This window comes from Cucurbita pepo, chromosome 7, assembly GCF_057944985.1.
Source record: "Cucurbita pepo subsp. pepo isolate OVF chromosome 7, ASM5794498v1, whole genome shotgun sequence".
Taxonomy (NCBI): Eukaryota; Viridiplantae; Streptophyta; class Magnoliopsida; order Cucurbitales; family Cucurbitaceae; genus Cucurbita; species Cucurbita pepo.
The window spans coordinates 1,252,265-1,270,794 of NC_141804.1; the positions used below are offsets into that span (position 1 = coordinate 1,252,265).

At 38.0% G+C, this 18,530-nt stretch overlaps 2 protein-coding genes and 1 long non-coding RNA gene across 4 annotated transcripts; 1 reads left to right on the forward strand and 2 right to left on the reverse strand.

Annotated features, from left to right (window-relative positions):
* Positions 1–1,979: 1,979 nt before the first annotated feature.
* LOC111798303 (uncharacterized) lies at positions 1,980–4,871 on the reverse strand. The gene is made up of 4 exons (XR_002815683.2): positions 4,744–4,871; positions 4,032–4,123; positions 3,821–3,931; positions 1,980–2,391 (listed from the first exon to the last, which is right to left on the reverse strand). It is a non-coding gene; the product is annotated as an uncharacterized LOC111798303 (long non-coding RNA).
* LOC111798942 (uncharacterized) lies at positions 4,726–9,987 on the forward strand. 2 transcript variants are annotated; one of them, XM_087125409.1, is made up of 11 exons: positions 4,726–4,831; positions 4,948–5,084; positions 5,800–5,879; positions 5,988–6,065; positions 6,785–6,897; positions 6,991–7,056; positions 7,237–7,338; positions 7,415–7,970; positions 8,248–8,453; positions 8,607–8,770; positions 9,592–9,987. In XM_087125409.1, the coding sequence occupies exons 2-11, from the start codon at positions 4,957–4,959 to the stop codon at positions 9,725–9,727; spliced, it is 1,629 nt and encodes a 542-aa protein (XP_086981535.1). In that variant the 5' UTR covers positions 4,726–4,831; positions 4,948–4,956; the 3' UTR covers positions 9,728–9,987. The 2 variants fall into 2 exon arrangements, with proteins under 2 accessions (XP_086981535.1, XP_023538065.2); XM_023682297.2 differs by having other exon boundaries at positions 4,747–5,084.
* A 496-nt stretch (positions 9,988–10,483) lies between these two features.
* LOC111798154 (NADP-dependent malic enzyme) lies at positions 10,484–16,874 on the reverse strand. Its single transcript, XM_023681148.2, has 19 exons — positions 16,716–16,874; positions 16,251–16,414; positions 16,020–16,140; positions 15,572–15,646; positions 14,250–14,401; positions 14,063–14,168; positions 13,928–13,993; positions 13,722–13,817; positions 13,569–13,640; positions 13,406–13,489; positions 13,218–13,316; positions 12,180–12,227; positions 12,041–12,094; positions 11,860–11,958; positions 11,532–11,621; positions 11,305–11,457; positions 11,127–11,217; positions 10,907–11,035; positions 10,484–10,814 (listed from the first exon to the last, which is right to left on the reverse strand). The coding sequence occupies exons 1-19, from the start codon at positions 16,746–16,748 to the stop codon at positions 10,726–10,728; spliced, it is 1,821 nt and encodes a 606-aa protein (XP_023536916.1). The 5' UTR covers positions 16,749–16,874; the 3' UTR covers positions 10,484–10,725.
* Between the last annotated feature and the right edge of the window lie 1,656 nt (positions 16,875–18,530).

Genomic DNA, 18,530 nt, shown 5'->3' on the forward strand with positions numbered 1-18,530 from the left:
CAGAAATCACTTGGTTCGTGAAAATGGAAAAGCAATCTAATGCACCAAAATTTATGCCTACAATTTTTGGTGGCTAGGATATAAGAGACTTTCTTCTCTCACTCGTTCATAAGCACCTTTCTGGGACTAATAGATGCGCTTATTTGTGAATGATAGGAAACCAATCTTGCAATGGAAATTGATAAAAAATAACATTAAAATTGTATTCTGATAATAAGAAAGACTAATATCGAACTCCAAGCACTTGGAGAGGCCTGAACTCTCCCCAGGAATGAAGAGGATCCAATTTGGAAACACCCCATCCATTAAACACAAAGCATGATTTACAATCTAGCTAAGAAATTGAAAAAAAGAAATGCTCCTATATAAATAGTCTATTCGTCAAATATGTACAACAAACGCCCTTTTCTGAAAGACTGATTGTTCCAATAATTCATAGATTCTTGATAATTCTGGTTAACACAACTTGCAGGCAAAAACAACAGAAGATAATGAATGAAGGAGCTACAAGGAGGAAAAGTGATTGAAATAGAATGTTACCCTGAGGCCAGCAGATCATGGTCCCCACATGCCTCTCGCTGTCGATTGTTGCTGCGCGATTGACATCTTCTGGTGTCTGCGGTGAATTTTGAAAATGTGTGGTCACACACCCTGCTTTGCAAAAGAAGTGGGTGCACCGAATGAGATTGAGAATATGAATTTATGCATTTCCCCCCTTCTTTCTTAACAGAAGGGGTCGATATTCTGCATTATCTATCTCCCAAACTTGATAAGATCCCAGCAAGGATATGATAAACCCGACACGTATTATAGCATTTGTTTATAAATAAATGCATGTTGTGACAGGACTACAAAAAAAGAAAAATAGGGGAGAAGATTTTATCTGGGACCTCAATAATATCTAAGCAAAAAGGGTGCCACCTTTTTAGTTTTCCATCACCCCACGAAAAATACATGTACCCACCTCACAAATATCCCCTACCCAATCACATATATTGTTCACATTTGTGCTGTAGCTGCAAAATGATGGAAGGAAGAAAAATATTTCATAGGCCAATGGTTTTAACCATAAAGCTTCTGCAGCTGTGCCCCTCATGTCACGTAATATGGGCTCACATACCACAGCCCACACTAAGCATATTAATTAAAAATTATTTTCACTGGCGCCTTATATCCAATTATGTGCCAAAGAAAATTTTGTTCGCGTGTAAATGCTGAAAAAGAGATAAGCTCTGATCTGAAAAAGTATAATAAACCAAAATCATTAGGTAAGGAATATAAAATCCCATGCTAAGAACAGAAAGCATAAATCCTGTACCATTGAAGGAGAGATGGAGGCATTATAAAATGATCTGTGAGGTTTCTCTAAGGAATGTTTTCTTTCTCAATCAACTATATTCTCACTGATAAGAGTCCAAAACTTGTGGGGGACGAAAAAACATCCAAAAGTAAACTTTAGTTTTACTATTATATTGATCGTTCCTTATTATTCCTTAAGAATTTATTCTGCTCATCCCACTAGAATCTAGCAGCATCATGGAAATTATTGGTAGCATCCACAACTTTTTGCAACTTCTGGAGCACCTTCAAACTAAATATCAACCACGTAAGCGGAATCAAACATAATTTATTTTGTAAGAATCCAAAATAGCGGCAATGGTAACAGAAATGTCACCCCTTGTTACAAAGCACAAGTTGCATGATGCAAATCGATAAATAATAAGAGGGAAATAATCATGTTAGAACTATTATCAGCATCGTGATTACAGTGTTATAAATATATATGTATATGTATGTATAGTATTATTATGGCTAGGTGTTTGGATTAGCTTATATGCAACACGACTGATTTCATAAGTGCAATTTGATTCTACAACATTTAGAGGCAAAAACTCACCACATAAGCTGATATGCATAGATCAGACAGGTGACAATCAAGACTTCTTTTTTTTTTTTTTTTTTTTTGGGGGGGGGGGGGGGGGGGGGGGGGGGGGGGGGGCGGATAAGAAACTAACATAAGGATATTATACACAAAAGAATGAGAAGATAGCCAAAGGGCAAGGGGTAGAGGGAACTCCTCCCAACAAAAGACTAACCCAAAAAGGCCTTCCAATTTCTAATAGTCATGATAAGGGTATAATTACACTAAAACTCTTTGTGACCTGAGTTCCACCACGAGGCTAAGTGTTATATACTATAAAAAAAAGAATCCTCTGAACTTAACTTATCCTCAGACATTCTAAGGTTCCTCTCTTTCCAAGTCACCCGTAGGGTAGCTTCCACTGCATAGTACCATTAAATTCTTGCCTTTCCACTAAATCTCATCTCCATCAGAGTTTCAAGCAATCAATCTTCAACCTTCTTAGGGAGACAGATTGAAAGCCCAAATTCCTTCAAAATAAAAGACCGACTCTTAGCCACAAAAGGACAGTGTAACAGCGGGTGATCTAAAGAATCTTCTCCTTTCTACATAAGCAGCAGATGGAAGGAGAAAGAGTCCATGTAGTGCAATGTCTTTGTAGAGTAATTCAAAAGATATACTCTTTACTCAAAACGGATGTTAAAATTTTATAATTGATCCAACTAGCTTCAACAAATTTATATGATTTGTTTAATGCTTCAACAAATTTATATGATTTTTTTAATTTTTCAGACTTCCTTAAAATACCCCATGACGTCAACATTTTATCAATGATTTTGTACCATCAACCTATAACTCCTTAAGACCAGCTTTTGATGGCTGCATCATCAGAGCTGTATTTACTCACGAGACTAATTAAACATGCATATACATATCGTAGGAACAACGAAAGATTTATGTTATGAAACTTGTTTGCTCAGAGCCTTTTGGAAATAATTAGAATCAAATTGTCAAGCCTAACCTAAAATTAGATCATTTGCATTTCTATCAGTATGCTGCTCGACCAACTGCATAACTTGGGCAATGAAAACTATTTGAAAGCCTTGGAGCTCTTAATGTCACAAGTGGCAGGACAGGGGATACGGAGCAACACTTTTGGACGTGGTTGTCTTCACTCTTTAGCTGACTATTAAACCAATGTCGTTAAATAGTTCTTTTTCATTTAATTCATAAATTATATAAATCAATCTTAAAAAATACCATAGTAGTTAGGTGATGAACAAAATCTTTACTTAATAGAAGATGGATGGCACCAAACTTATACAGACACAGTAACTGAATCACTATGGCAATTGCAAAAGAAAATTGAGCGTCATGCGGACGGTTGTCTCTACTATTCCTATAAACTTCAGGCTCTAAATCTTCTCTACTTTTTTCCTTTTTGTCAACAGTTAGTCTTGGCCTCCAAGAGGCTGGCCGTTCCTATTTGAGGTCCAAACAAATCGACCTCAACCATCTTATGTTTCCTAAAGCTTTATAACATAAAATGCCGCCAACATTTTTCGATTTCCATGTAGATAACATCATCTGTTAGACGAACACGACTCTCCACAATAGTATGATATTGTCCACTTTGAGCATAAGCTCTCATGGCTTTGATTTGAGCTTCCCCAGAAGGCCGCATACCAATGGAGTTAGTATTCCTCACTTATAAACCTATGATCATTCCCTAAATTGGGAATTAGCTGATGTAGGACTTCCATCATCCAACATCATCAACATTGCCAAACTCCCATTATACATTTTAGTTAAAGTAAGAATTCATATCATTACCAACACTAAATCCTGTAAATTAAGCAAACACGCAATTAAAATACTTCGTCATCCAGTAATACTTCAAATCTAAACTAACAAATCAAGTTCTAAGTTAATAAGCAGTCTGGTAGAATGGGAAATTACTTGGCGCAGCAGATTAAGCTGGCGTAGTACTACGACAGGATGGAAACCGCCTCTAACAGTGTCGATTGAAAGTCGAGATTGACTATCAAACGCATTCTCCCCGAATTCCTCCTGAGAAATCCACAAGATTTTACCGGCATGAAACCAAAACATACAAGCCAATCTGATATGAAGTTTGGTAAACATTGAATGGAAATTCAGAAACGCATACCTCTTAGCAAATAGACGAACTCCATGAGGCCATTGTTGAAGTTCTGACAGAGCAATCGGAATCCGCCACTCTGCTTTCCTTCTACGGTGATTCTGATCAAGAATAATGTACGGAAAATAAATAGTAAATGTTCGGATTAAAAAAATAATAAAAATTGTAATTATTTATTCCCAACAAATTTAAATTATATTTAATAAAAATTATTGAATTTTAGATTCTATATATTAATTACGTATTAAAAAAATATTAAATTTTATAATGGTTCGAGTGCTCGGAGCTTAATCCAAGTTCGACCCAAATTTTAAATTCAATCAACCCATTTGAATATGAATAATTACTTTGAAGATCGAGCTACCCACGAGTCGACCCATTTGGACCACGTTCAGATGGGTCGTGTCGAGTCAGCCCAATAAACACCGAGGTAAATCAAATATTAATGTGTCCATAAAAAAAATATTAAAATATTAAAATATTATTTTTTTTAATATTTTTATAATTATAAACATTTTGAAATTAATATAAACAATTGAATGGTTAATAATAATAATAATAAATTAATTAAATACAAAGAGGAAAAATTATAATATCAATTTCGAAAATAGAAATTTAATTAATAAAACATAAAATATTAATGTTTAAAAATTTAATTAAATAAATAAAAGCATAAATAAAATAACCCCAAATTATATTTCAGTAATCACTATGATCATACGGTTAGGGGTGTCAGCCGCATCCCGATTGCTGTTGGCGCCATTTGCCGATGCCGCAAAACTCTGCACATTTTCGTGAGAGAAATTTTGGTGAGATTTGATCCTTCGGATGAACTATATCATGGGCCAGTGAGCTGAGCATGGTTGCGATATGCTTCTGCTGCACCGGTAGATCAATGAAATTTTCAGTTTCGCGTTTTTAATAGCCCTAAACTATGGAGGACCAGAGGCTGTTGGACAACGAGAGGCATCAGATCGAGCAGATTCTTCAGCTTGATAATGAGGAGTTGCAAGTTGAAGAAGTGGACTACCTCCCTGAATCCGATGACGATCGCGATGCTATGTAATGTTTATACCTTCCGTCGCTTTTTTATAGTTGCTTGTCGAACATTGGGTTGAAAAAATCTTAATCATTGATTGGATGATGATTTAACTGCTGAATTGAATTTGATGAATGGTTTCTGTGTTAAAAGATTTGATTGTTTTGGGGATTTAAGTTTCGAGTCAAAATTCTTGCATCGGTGCACAATTTCTTCAATTCTCCAATGTCGTAGTGGATTTGGTTTTAGCTTAATTATTTCGCTTCGGTATTACGTTTAGAGCAGCTGTTAGAGAAGCCACCATTTTTTTAGAAAGTTATATACTTCCTTTCTTTTCATACTCTTAGCGAAGAAACCAGAGAAACTTAGAATAAGCAAGTCAATATCGATTATTTTCTTTCGTTAAGGAAAGAAGGGATACCTATTTGAGGCCTCCTACAGATGGATTGGCATAATTATTAGATTCCATTCCTCTATTATAGTCGTTTGCTAGATTTAGTCATCCGTATCAGCAAAAGGTAATTTTATTAATGAATAGAATTGCTTTATTTGTGTTCAAGAAAATTTCTTTGATGTCATAAGTTCATACGTTCTTTCGTTTGTCTTCCTTTTCCTCTTGCTGCTGTAGTCGTTCTTAGTGTTATTGATTTATTATTATTTTGTGAATGGGTCGACATGCTTTAGTTCTCACCACAGGCACTGACATCATCCTGTTTTTTTCCGGCTGTATCCAAGCAGTAATGATCATGGTGGTTATGAGGCCTTTGCAGAATTTACTTTCAATTCCTCTTTGGCATCTTTGCATACGTATCTTGGTGGTATGAATTTGTTGTTCACTTTTATTGTCTGATTAATATTTTGAGTATTCATGTCAATTCCATTTGGCGTACAGTTCTACTAATGTCTCCTGTGGTTACATGTAACAGAGGTTGAGGATGCTCATCACAGAATGGCTTTCTTGGATGGTGGTGCCGTCCTGAACATTCCTGTATTTTATCTTGAAGGTATTCGATTGTTTATGCATCCTCATTCTGCTTCAAGCATCAATTGCATTGGTTTGAGTGCCATAATCTGATTAGGATGGTTACAAACCCTCTGTAATTTTAGAAATCTACAAATCTGATATTTATCTTTTAAAAATGGTTTTAAACAAATGTCCTTGTAGTCTAAAGAATCAAAGTCTGCAAAGTATAAAATTTTGTTGAAGTCGATAGTTATTCTCGATTTTATTATAAAAAAAGAATAGTATTTTCCCTGAATTAGAAAAAGGCAGCAATTCCATTAGAGTATGGAAGAAAAGCTGCACAATTTCTTGGAACAAACAGGTTTCTTTTGCTTGGAGAGCTATAAAATAGATTCACGCTGCGACTGTATATGTTCAAATTTTATACTTCATCATGAGTAGTTCATGTCTGAAGCAGCAAGCTCTTCTCCCCTGTCCATGGGGAGTAAGAAATTAGCATGTTTTTCAATTGTCATCCCCTTGCTTGATGCGTTTAGATGACCTGTAGGCCTTCTATGCTTATCTCAAGAGTTTAGATATAACTGTTTGCAGAATGAAGAATAGTTCAATTGAGAAGACCTTGATTTTTCCAACTTTGAGTGAACAAGTCAATGTTTCATGATTATGGTCAACTGGCATCTAGAAACCTTATTGAGGATACCTTTTTTTTTATCTTGGCTCTTATTTTAGTACGTCATGTATAATTCACATATTTCTCAGGAGTTGTGTTGTTCCCAGAAGCTACTTTACCTCTCAGAGTGATACAATCAAATTTTATTGCTGCCATTGAGAGGGTGTTGACTCACTTTGATACTCCTAATACCATAGGTGTGGTATGTGCTCAAATTTAGGCAGTGGATATAGCTTTTAAAGATTCCTTGAAATCCTTTATTGGTAGCTCAAGCAAGATTAAATATTCTATTCAGGTTCACGTCTCTGTAGATTCTGAGAGTGATAGACTACGTTTTGCAAATATTGGGACAACTGCAGAGGTATTATTACTCAATTTTGATTCACGTTGTCTTTTCCTTTTCTGACATTATTACAAAATCAATTAGTATATGCTCATGCCATGGTTTGGGGTTGTTTAGCTTCTATCTAAACTTTAAGGTAAAGGCTGCCATACTTCTAATGACATGCATCCATGTACCTACGGACTCTCTCTATTACAGATTCGGCAGTTTCGGAGGTTGGAGGATGGTTCACTCAATGTTCTTGCTAGAGGGAAGCAGCGGTTTCGCCTTAGGCGCCGTTGGATTGATGTTGAAGGAGTGGTTAGTGCAAATTCCTGTTCTTGAATTATTTGTATTATTTTACTTCTTTTTCTTAATAAGATTGCAACGTTTGTAGCCTTGTGGAGAAGTTCAAATTATCCAGGAAGATTTGCCATTAAGGACTCCGCGGGATGCTTTTGGAGATTTGGCTCCAAGGAATACTATTCAGCGCCACAGTCTCTCATGTGCGTTGGCTTCATATACTTCTTGCTCTAGACCATTTACGTCCAGGGATGAGGAGGATGATTCAGCCTCTAATTCTGAAGAAAGCTTTGAACGTGAGCTTTCATTGAGAGAGAGGAAAATCCACCAAGCAGCAATTGGTTCCAGTGAGTCTTGTAGCGATGAGGAGATTTCTGGGTCAGAGGCAGAACACCAACACGCAATGTCACATCAAAATGACTCTGATTCTTTGGGTTTTTTGCATTCTGACTATGAGAAGGAAAGTGAAAAACCTTCCCCTGATATAGGAAAGAGTTCCACATCAGCTAAGGATTCTAGCGAGAGGAAAGAATTCAAAGGATGTCGAAGAAACTCAAGTTTTAATCACATGCATGGGGTCTCAAAAGCTTTTTTGCCATATTGGGTCTACTCAATGTACGACTCATATTGTCTTGCTCAAAAAGCAGCAGGTGATTTTAGTTGCTTTCTTTCACCCTCAGCCTTTCTTTTCTTTCCTTTTATTTATTTTATCTGGTTTCTGTTTTCTATTTAGATTTACGTTTCACTTGTTTCTATTAATCATTTGGTATTTTGATTCTGTACTTTTTGGTGTTATTTATCGATTATTTAGTATATATATATCCTATTTCTGCAATATATCAAGATAATTTGTGGCAACACTGTTGGTTCTGTTTTTATTTTATTTTTAATTTTTTTTATTTTATTTCTTATCATCACTATTTGCAGCTATGTGGAAGCAGATAGTGGGGGCACCAAACATGGATGGTTTTGTGAAGAATCCAGACATTTTATCATTCTATATTGCTAGTAAGATTCCAGTTTCTGAATCTACTAGACAGGAGCTTTTGGAGATTGATGGCATTTCGTATAGATTGCGTCGGGAAATTGAGTTACTTAAGTCTATCGATCTCATCCAATGTAAAAACTGTAAGGTAATCACAAGTCTCTGACGTATGCTTGCACTCGTCCACTCCATTTCTTGCCTCTGCCCACAACTTGTGCTTCTGTATTGCAGCACTGTGCGTAGTCATTCCAACGCATACTTAGCTAGCCATTGTTCTTACATGTAATTTCCTCTTATGCAGACAGTCATAGCCAAGCGCAGCGATATGTTGGTGATGTCTAGTGACGGCCCACTCGGTGCTTATGTGAACCCCCATGGTTATGTGCATGAAATAATGACTCTTTACAGAGCAAATGGCTTAGCACTTAGAGGACGAGCTGAGACAGAATACAGTTGGTTCCCTGGGTACGAGATTAACCTAGCTTTTCTTTTCTTTGAGCCTATGAGTTTCTTTTTACTCACTTTCTTAAAAAGAACTTGTTCGTGACTAGTTTATAAAAAAGTTAATGTGCTGGTTTTGTTTCTAACACGACACTACACTTGAGCATGAAGTACAATCGAGCATAGGTTCCCACTAGAATATGTAGTGTAGGGGAACGGTTTCTAGGTTGGGTCGGAACCTTTCAACCCATTTCTGGTACAAAATGTGACCAATTATTAACCAATCAACAAAATTACTTTGCATCAAAACATAGAAATGTTCACTAATCTTACTAACATGGTATTGGTTGAATAATTGAAAAATGAGATTATTTAGAAATACACATTGATGAATGCTATGATTACGTTTGATCATTATCAATTTTTGGTGACCACCTTCTTAGGATTTGATATATTATGAGTTATTTTTGCAACCACAAGTCAAGTGGCTATTCCATGAGATTCGTCAGGGCAGCCACCTTCTTAGGATTTGATATATTATGAGTTATTTTTGCAACCACAAGTCAAGTGGCTATTCCATGAGATTTGTCTAGGCGTGGATAGGCTAGCTCAAATACTTGGGTTATAAGAAAAAGAAAAGTGTGAATAGTTCAAGGGTCGGATCAAGCAGCAGGTCTTGTGAAAATCCGAGAAATAAAAGTTAACGTAAATATCTACTAGTTATGATAGAATAAAATCTTTTTACATTTATGGATATTTAGAATATTGTTTAATCAGATCTCTAATGACTACATTATGTTTTTCTTTTAATCTTTCCATGAGACACTCTGACTTTCGTCTTTCAGGTACGCGTGGACAATCTCGATCTGCGCCACTTGTGAAACTCAGTTAGGATGGCTTTTTACTGCCACAAACAGGAATCTGAAACCCAGATCGTTTTGGGGAATTCGAAGTTCCCAGTTAGCCGATGCCACACGTTAATTCGTCAAGCTTCAGTTAACTCTTTCTAAACTTCTTATAAAGTCTGTAGAGGGATATTCATGTTTGCATTTGAATGCTTTGCTTCTTGAGATATGAGTGCTTCTGTTGCAGCGGCTTCTAAAAGCTCCACATATATATATACAATATTCATATGCGACTTGTAATAAAAACATTCTGTTTGTAACTATATTCTATTGTAGGTAGCTGGAAAATTTGCTCAATCGAACATATTTCAGTAATCAGGTATGTCAAGTTTTGTAGTGTAGTTGTACTTTATTTTATGTTTTCTCGTGTCTTAAACATCATATAAGTGAAACGAGGACGGGAAGTACTCTCTTTCACGATAAATCTCATTTTGGTCTTTGAATTTTATGTTTGTTTCATTTTAAAAACTTCAAAACGTCTATTTTAATCCCACACTTCCCTCACTCCATTTTTTTTTTTTTTTTCTTATTCAGTTTGTCCTGATGATGGCAAGATAAACTTGCTTTTTTTTTATAATAAATTATTATATTGTTGATTTTTAGTTTTTTTTTTTTTTTTTTTCCTTATTCGATTTTTTTTTTTTTATTGATGATGGGGTCATTTAGGGTGCCTCTGCATATCGTCCTCAAAGGTTCGAACCTCCAAGGACTCTTATCTTCACGCCCAAGTTTTCACTAATGTTCACTCGATTTATTTAATTTTCATGGTGATGGTATATTATTATGAACTAATTTAGTTATAATTAATTAAAAATTTAGCACAAGTGAACCAAAGGTAAAAGTATAAATTAATTTTATTTGCACAAATGATCTCATGAATTACAAAAGCCTACATGACTCAATCTAAACAACAAATGAATATTTCATAAACAGATAAACCACTTTAGAAACAGACAATTAAAAGAAGCAAAAGTAACAAGTTCTTGAGGCATTTCCTATGCTAATGCCATGACTACAACAAATTACACAAAAAGATTGATGGAAAATTTTGAAAACCAAGACTACAACTTTCGTTTAAAGGTAGCTACGGTAGCCGGGGCTGTACATGCAGCTCTCGGCAAACTTTACGAGATCCTTCGGTCGAGGAAGACGAGAAGCCAGACCTGTAATGTAATAGCATATGATACAAATGTTACTAAACTTTTCTATATGAATGATTTAATCACATTGTGAAGAAAGTGGGAGAGAAGCTGACCAAGTTCATAGGCTTTAGCAGCAACTTTAGCAGCAATGTTAGCTGATATCTTTCTGATATTGGTAAAAGGAGGGTAAATCAATCCCTTCTCATAGTTTTCTTCACTCACTTGGGCAGCCAGCGCCTCCGCTGCAAAGAGGAAGAAACCGTTAGCATCGAACTCGAAAAGATTAGCATAAAACAAGCATCAGTTGGCTCAGTTAACGAAACGTTCACTTACAGGCTGCCAAGAGCATGTCGTCGTGCACGCGAATAGTACCCGACATGATCAGTCCCAAGCCAAATCCAGGGAATATGTAAGCATTGTTGGCCTGAATGGCATTAGGAAGATAGCAAATATGTAAGCATTGTTGGCCTGAATGGCACTTGATGAGTTAAGAGGAATGAAAGGTAGGTACCTGGCCAGGCACATAAACTTTCCCATCATATTCAACAGGGTCAAATGGACTTCCACTGGCGAAGATCGCCCGGCCCTGGCTCCATGTATAAGCTTCTTCGGCGGTACACTCCGATTGTGACGTCGGGTTCGAGAGTGCAAGGATAAGTGGTTTCTACAAAGCAATACTCGGGTTAACGGAATTGAGGAATGGCAGGGGGGAGAAGTTGATAAGGAATAAGGAAGAACCTCATTGAGGGATGCCATGGCCTCCACAACTTCTTTTGTAAATGTCTTTCCAACACCAGATGTTCCTATCAACACTGTTGGCTTGATTGCCTATATAATTGAAAGTTCAAAAAAGATCAGATATACTTCGAAGGTGGAGTAAATAACTGTAATGGCCCTAGCCCACCGCTAGCAGATATCGTCCTCTCTGGGCTCGGGCTTTCCCTCAGTTTTTAAAACTCGTCTGCTAGGGAAAGGTTTCCACACTACTATAAAGGGTGTTTCGTTCTCCTCCCCAACTGATGTGGGATCTTACAATAACGAAGCATTATCGATGTTGATTACAGACCTGGACGGCGCCCAAAAGATCCTTGATAGATTCATGGTCGTGAGCCCAAGGCTTCTTGAAGTGTTGAAGGGAATCGAGGCGGGATCGAACGATCAGCCCCTGTGACAATGGTCATAATCTTTTAGAACATGAAACATTAATGTGTAATGGCACAATTTTGAGATGAGTCAGTTCATACTACCTTTGAGTCCACAAGCCAAATCTTCTTGCGAGTCTCTTCAACTGGAGCTTGGGTCTGCCCAAAAACAAGCAAAATCATAAGCCATAATTGCATTTGATTCAGAATAGAAAGGAGAAGAGGAATAGAAGTAGGCTCATACTTGTTTTGAAACCTCCAAAGCAATAAGCTCAGCTATACCAGTTCCAGCCTGCAACAGTTTAATGACAGAAGAAATAAGAAAATGGAAGCAAGTTGTGAGATCCCACATTGGTTGGAGAGGAAAACGAAACATTTTTATTAGAGTGTGGAAATCTCTCCCTAATAGACGCGTTTTAAAAAATTTGAAGGGAAAACCCAAAGAGGACAATATTTGGTAGCGATGGGCTTGGGCCGTTACAAATGGTATTAGAGCCAGACAGTGGACGATGTGCCAGTGAGGAGGCTGAGCCACGAAGGGAGGTGGACACGAGTCGGTGTGCTAGCAAGGACGTAGGGCCCCGAATGGGGTGGATTGGGGGGCCCACAATGATTGAAGAAAAGGGAATGAGTGTCAGTGAGGACATAGGGCCCTAAAGGGGGTGGATGGTGAGATCCCACATCAGATGGGGAGGAGAATGAAACATTCTTTATAAGGGTGTAGAAACCTCTCACTAGGAGACGCGTTTTAAAAACTTTGAGGGGAAGTCCGAAAGGGAAAGCCCAAAGGAGGACAATATCTGGTAGCAGTGGGCTTGGGCCGTTACAAATGGTATCAGAGCCAGACACCGGACAATGTGTCAGTGAGGAGGCTGAGCTCCTAAGGGGGGTGGACACGAGACGGTGTGCCAGCAAGGACGCTGGCCCTGAAGGGGGGTGGGATTGGGGGTCCCACATTGATTGGAGAAAAGGGAACAAGTGTCAGTGACGATGTTGGGCTCTAAAGAGGGGTGGATTGTGAGATCCCACGTCGGTTAGGGAGGAGAACGAAACATTCTTTATAAGGGTGTGGAAACCTCTCCCTAATAGACGCGTTTTAAGAACCTTGAGGGAAAGCCCAAAGATGACAACATCTGCTAACGGTGGGCTTGGGCCATGACACAAGTTCAGAGTAAAAGCATGGCTATTCGATCTCTTACGAGACAGGAAACTTAAGCAGATGGACCATCAAAGAAATATGTGCCAAAGTAAACAAACACAGCTCAAAGCACTTCAAACTCACCTCTCCAGCTCCAAGGAACAGGAAAGTATGGTCAGCTAATGTCCCTCCAACAAGCTTAAGAGCTGAAAGAAGTCCCGCTACGACGACAGATGCCGTACCCTAAACGTCCGAGTAAGAGACACCATGTTAGAGGAAATCTTCTCTTAAAACCTACATTAATAGTTAAAAGCGATGCGTATGTTTCGTACCTGAATGTCATCGTTAAACACGAGGTGTGACGAGCTATATCTCGAAAGCAACTCGAACGCATTGTGGTTAGCAAAATCTTCAAACTGTTAAATAACAAATGCTTAGCAACAAAATGAAGAACTCCAAGCTGTGTCATGAAATAAGTTGAAACTTCCAAATCACCTGAATCAACACTTTCTCTCCATAGTTCTTCTTTACTGCATACATGAACTCATCCAAAAGCTCCATGTACTCCTAAATGAAGGAAAGAACACAACGATGAGCGGATTGAAATCGAGGGGACGGGAGAGCAAAAGGAGGCAAAAAACCGTTCACCTGTCCTCTAGCACGTTTATGTCGAAGGCCGATGTAAAACTCATCGTTCAAAAGCTGCTCATTGTTCGTACCGACGTCGATGGTGATAGGCAAGCACTGCACATATACACAACTCCAAACTTTAGCCATTGCTTGGTTTAGTACTTGAAAGCAAAGCTGCCTAATCCTAGAATAAACACTATTATATAAACTCGAGTATCGCTTACAGCCGAGGGTCGGATTCCTCCGAGCGCTGTATACAACGAGAGCTTCCCCACAGGAATCCCCATGCCCTGAAAGATATCATTTGAACAAATTAAGTAAAGGTTCACCAGCTGAATGAAAGTAGTAAGTTTTGTTACCTGGCATCCGAGATCCCCGAGGCCGAGAATCCGCTCACCGTCGGTCACAACAATAACTTGAATGTTCCTTTCGGGCCAGTTCTTCAACACTTCAAGAATCTTTCCCCTGGAAATGGAAGTTTTTGATTATGTGTTCTTGTACTAATGCAGCTAATCATACATAATAAACACTTGTTTAATGGCATACTTCTCTTTTAAACTGATGAAAAGGCCTTGAGGTCGCCTGTAAATGCTTCCATACTTCTGGCAAGCTTCGCCGACGGTTGGAGTGTAGACGACGGGAAGCAGTTCTTCGACGTTATCGATCAGAAGCTTGTAGAACAGCCTTTCATTTCTCTCCTGCAAGATCAAATGATATGAGACATGTATAAACATGAACATGAATTGGCTTGTTTACATGTTTTGATTGAAACTAACATGTAACCGCTCAAGCTCATTGCTAGCAGATATTGTCCTTTTGGGGCTTTTCCTTTTGGGCTTCTCCTCAAGATTTTAAAACATGTCTATTAGGGAGAGGTTTCCGCACCCTTATAAGGAATGTTTCGTTCCCATCTCCAACCAATATGGGATCTCACAATCCACCCGGGGCCCAGCGTCCTTTCTGCCACACCGCCCGATGTCTGGCTCTTATACTATTTGTAACAGTCCAAGCCCACCGCTAGCAGATATTGTCCCTTTCTGCCACACCGCCCGATGTCTGGCTCTTATACTATTTGTAACAGTCCAAGCCCACCGCTAGCAGATATTGTCCTCTTTGGGCTTTCCCTTTTGGGTTTCCCCTCAAAGTTTTAAAACGTGTCTGTTAGTGAGAGGTTTCCACACCCTTATAAAGAATGTTCCGTTCCCATCTCCAACCGATGTGGGATCTCACAATCCACCCCCTTTGGGGGCCCGACGTCCTTGCTAGCACACCACCCGGTGATTGGCTCTGATACCATTTGTCACAGTCCAAGCCCACCGCTAGCAAATATTGTCCTCTTTGGGGTTCTTTCGAGCTTCCCCTCAAGGTTTTAAAACGCGTCTGTTAGGAGAGATTTTCACACCCTTATAAGGAATGTTTCGTTCTCCTCTCCAACCGATGTGGGATCTCACAATCCACCCCCTTTGAGGGCCCAGCGTCCTTGCTGGCACACCGTCCAGTGATTGGCTCTGATACCATTAGTCACAGTCCAAGCCCACCGCTAGTAAATATGTCCTCTTTGGGCTTTCCCTTTCAAGCTTCCCCTCAAGGTTTTAAAACGCGTCTATTAGGGAGAGATTTTCACACCCTTATAAGAAATGCTTTGCTCTCTTCTCCAATCGACGTGGGATGTCACCGTCCACTTCTCAACTCCAATTTCAAGAGACAACAAACGTTTTAAGTCATTTTTAGTTCTAATTTAACAGACAAACCCCAAAGTTCAAACATCTCAAAACCTTAAAAACTGATTTACGAAATGGTCTCAATTCAATAGGGACAGATGAATCAAACATCAAACTAACTAATAAATGAGTGGAGAAAACATCAACCTGAAGATCCATCATGGCAATATATCTGTGTAATGGAACTTCATAGTTGCGAAGATTGTGCATCATCCTCCTTTCCTGCTCGCCAAAAAAAACCATTAAAATCTTAGTAAACCAAGTTCAACGGTCCATGTAACCGTCCAAGCCCACCGTTAACCGATATTGTCTTCTTTGGGCTTTCCCTCCTGTGCTTTGATTTTAAAACGCGTCTGCTAGGGAGGGGTTTCCACACCCTTATAAGGAATGCTTCGTTCTCTTCCCCAACCAATGTGGAATCTCACGATCCACCCCCGTTCAGGGCCTAGCGTCCTTTCTAGCACATTGCCCGGTGTCTGGCTCTGATACTATTTGCAACGACCCGGACAGGTTTCCACACCCTTAGAAAGAATGTTTCGTTCCCCTCTCCAACCGACGTGGGATCTCACATACCAATACAGAGATCTAAACTAACCTGAAGCTCCTGATTAAGAAGTGCTGGTGGCAACAAACCACGCAAGTAATGAGCATCCCTCTCTTTCTCAGTAAAAGCAAGCCCTTTGTTATAGATTGGATCACGCAACAACGAATAGCCACTAAACCAACAAAACAAAGAATGATATCAGAAACAAAAACAAAAACAAAAACAAAAACAAAACAAAACATGTTTTATCAACAAGGTTGTTTCTTGTTTCTTAATCTTGACCTAGCAACAGAGACAGTCCAAGGAGTAATGAGCTGATCTTCAGTGGCATTATGTTCCCCATAAGCTTCCTCGTACTTATTGTCAATTTCTTCAATCTCCATATGAACACTACCATTACTCATCGTCTTCTTCATTGCACCCTCCATTAATCTCTCGACTGGTCTCTACAAAATGGCAGAAAGCTAACAGAAAAAGGCAGAACACAGCGAATGGAATCACACCCTTTGAAAAAACAGACAGAATTTGGTGGAAATGGAAGGAACAAGATCGAGGTTTTATAGTGAACGCAATGAACAGCTACAAATGCTTATTCCTTGGTGGGTTCATCTTGTCAACGAATTATGGCGACAATGTGAAGAGCACAAACGACCCACGTGGACTAATTCATTCAAGAATTCGACAAACCAAAATAAAAAATAAAAAAAAAAAAACAACAAAAAAATGAGCTGAGATTTTGTGTTTTACCAAGTAGTGGCGGTGTCGGAGGAAGGAGAGCATATCTCTGTGGGAACGCGTGACAAATATTAATTCAGATTTCAAAGGTTGCAATGTTTCCGCGTTTTCTTGTGTGAGGAACAGTCAAGAGGATTGGTTGAGGGTTAAAGTTTGAACCTTTGAAGATTGGGTTCTTTTTTCAATTCAATCCCTCATTTCCCATCTAATTTCATTTTAGTCCCCAACACCCAATTTCCTTTTCTTTTTTCACCCAAAAAAAACGGTAAACGATTTAATTTATCTAAAAACACGACCGAACTTTTAAAAGTTATGAGTATTTTATTTCAAAAATACCCTTTTAACTTTTGGCCCTCATTATTGATGTGATGTCCCACATTAGTTGGGGGGAGAACAAACCACCATTTGTAAAGGTGCGGAAACCTTCCTCTACCAAACGCGTTTTAAAGCCTTAAGGGGAAGCTCGAAAGAGAAAGCCTGAAGAGGACAATATCTGCTAGCGGTAGAATTGGGTCGTTACAAATGGTATCAGAGCCTGACATCGGACGATGTGTCAGCCTTCTCACTGTTCCCTGAAGGGGGTAGACACAAGGCGGTGTGCCAGTAAGAACGCTGCCTCAAAATGGGGTGGATTTGGGGGCGGTCCCACGTCGATTAGAGGAAGGAAAGAGCCAGACATCGGACGATGTGCCAGCCTTCTCGCTGTTCCCTGAAGGGGGATAGAGACAAGGCAGTGTGCCAGTAAGGATGCTGGCCTCAAAGGGGGTGGATTTGGGGGCGGTCCCATATCGATTGGAGGAAGGAAAGAGTGTCAGTAAAGACGCTGGCCCCGAATGGGGATGGATTATGATGTCCAGATTGGTTGTTTCTTTCAAACAAAAATATCTTAGTTATATTGTCTCAATTTACTGTCACGTCTATTTTTTATTCCACATTAATTTTAAAATAATTCCACATTAATTTTAAAATATTAATAAAATGGTTTAGAAATTTTATTCATATGATTTTGAATTTGTTATAATAATATATTTTTTTTTTTTTGTCACTCACCTCAAAATATATTTTTAAATATTTAAAATTAATTTACGGTTTAATTTAATATTATTAAACACATTTTATTCTATAAATATTAGTTTAAAATAATTTAAAATACGGAAAAAAAATTATTTTGATTATTATTTTAAAATCACTTAAGTTCAAACAAACATCTAAATCAATAAAAGAAAAAAAAAATTATTACGTGTCGTTAAGACAAAGGTGGGGCCCACTGAATAAGTTATTGTTACCGGAAGGCAAAGAAGTGGTAGCCGGTAACTCCCCCTCCATATTTGGGGCGCTACCTACCGCTTTTGCCAGTCGCATCCAAATTTTCCTTTTTTCTTTTTTCTTTTTTTCTTTTTTAATATAAGAAATTATTTTTTAAGTAAAAAAAAAACTATAAAAACCTAATTTTGTCTAATTATTTTATTTATTTATTTTTCGTGCCAGTTCGAAACCCATAACTTAAAAGAAAAATAAATAAATAAATCGAGATAATTTTTAATATTATTCAATTTAAACAGATCTAGTCAATTTTGATTTATTTTATTTTTTTACTTTTGATAAATTCAATTATTTTAAATGGTTGACTAATTTAATTTTAAGAAATTTTGACTTTCAAATTTTTATTTTCGGTGTAAAAAAAAATCAAAAACTCATAATTTACTAACTTTTATATTTCTATATATATAATATATATTAAAATGTTAATTTGGTAGCGTATCATATAGGTTAACATAATTTATTAAATAATCATGTTATTAGCATACTTTTATTAATTTAAGTACA

What these genes read in the sequence shown, in the direction of transcription:
- LOC111798942 (XM_087125409.1), top strand. Translation starts at nt 4,957, where the DNA reads ATGGAGGACCAGAGGCTGTTGGACAACGAGAGGCATCAGATCGAGCAG. An exon ending in GATGACGATCGCGATGCTAT is followed by an intron (nt 5,085 to 5,799) that starts GTAATGTTTATA and finishes GTATCCAAGCAG; the next exon opens with TAATGATCATGGTGGTTATG. An exon ending in GGATTGATGTTGAAGGAGTG is followed by an intron (nt 7,339 to 7,414) that starts GTTAGTGCAAAT and finishes CAACGTTTGTAG; the next exon opens with CCTTGTGGAGAAGTTCAAAT.
- LOC111798154 (XM_023681148.2), bottom strand. Translation starts at nt 16,748, where the DNA reads ATGCTCTCCTTCCTCCGACACCGCCACTACTTG. An exon ending in TCCGACACCGCCACTACTTG is followed by an intron (nt 16,415 to 16,715) that starts GTAAAACACAAA and finishes GCCATTTTGTAG; the next exon opens with AGACCAGTCGAGAGATTAAT. An exon ending in CGACATGCTCTTGGCAGCCT is followed by an intron (nt 11,036 to 11,126) that starts GTAAGTGAACGT and finishes TCCTCTTTGCAG; the next exon opens with CGGAGGCGCTGGCTGCCCAA.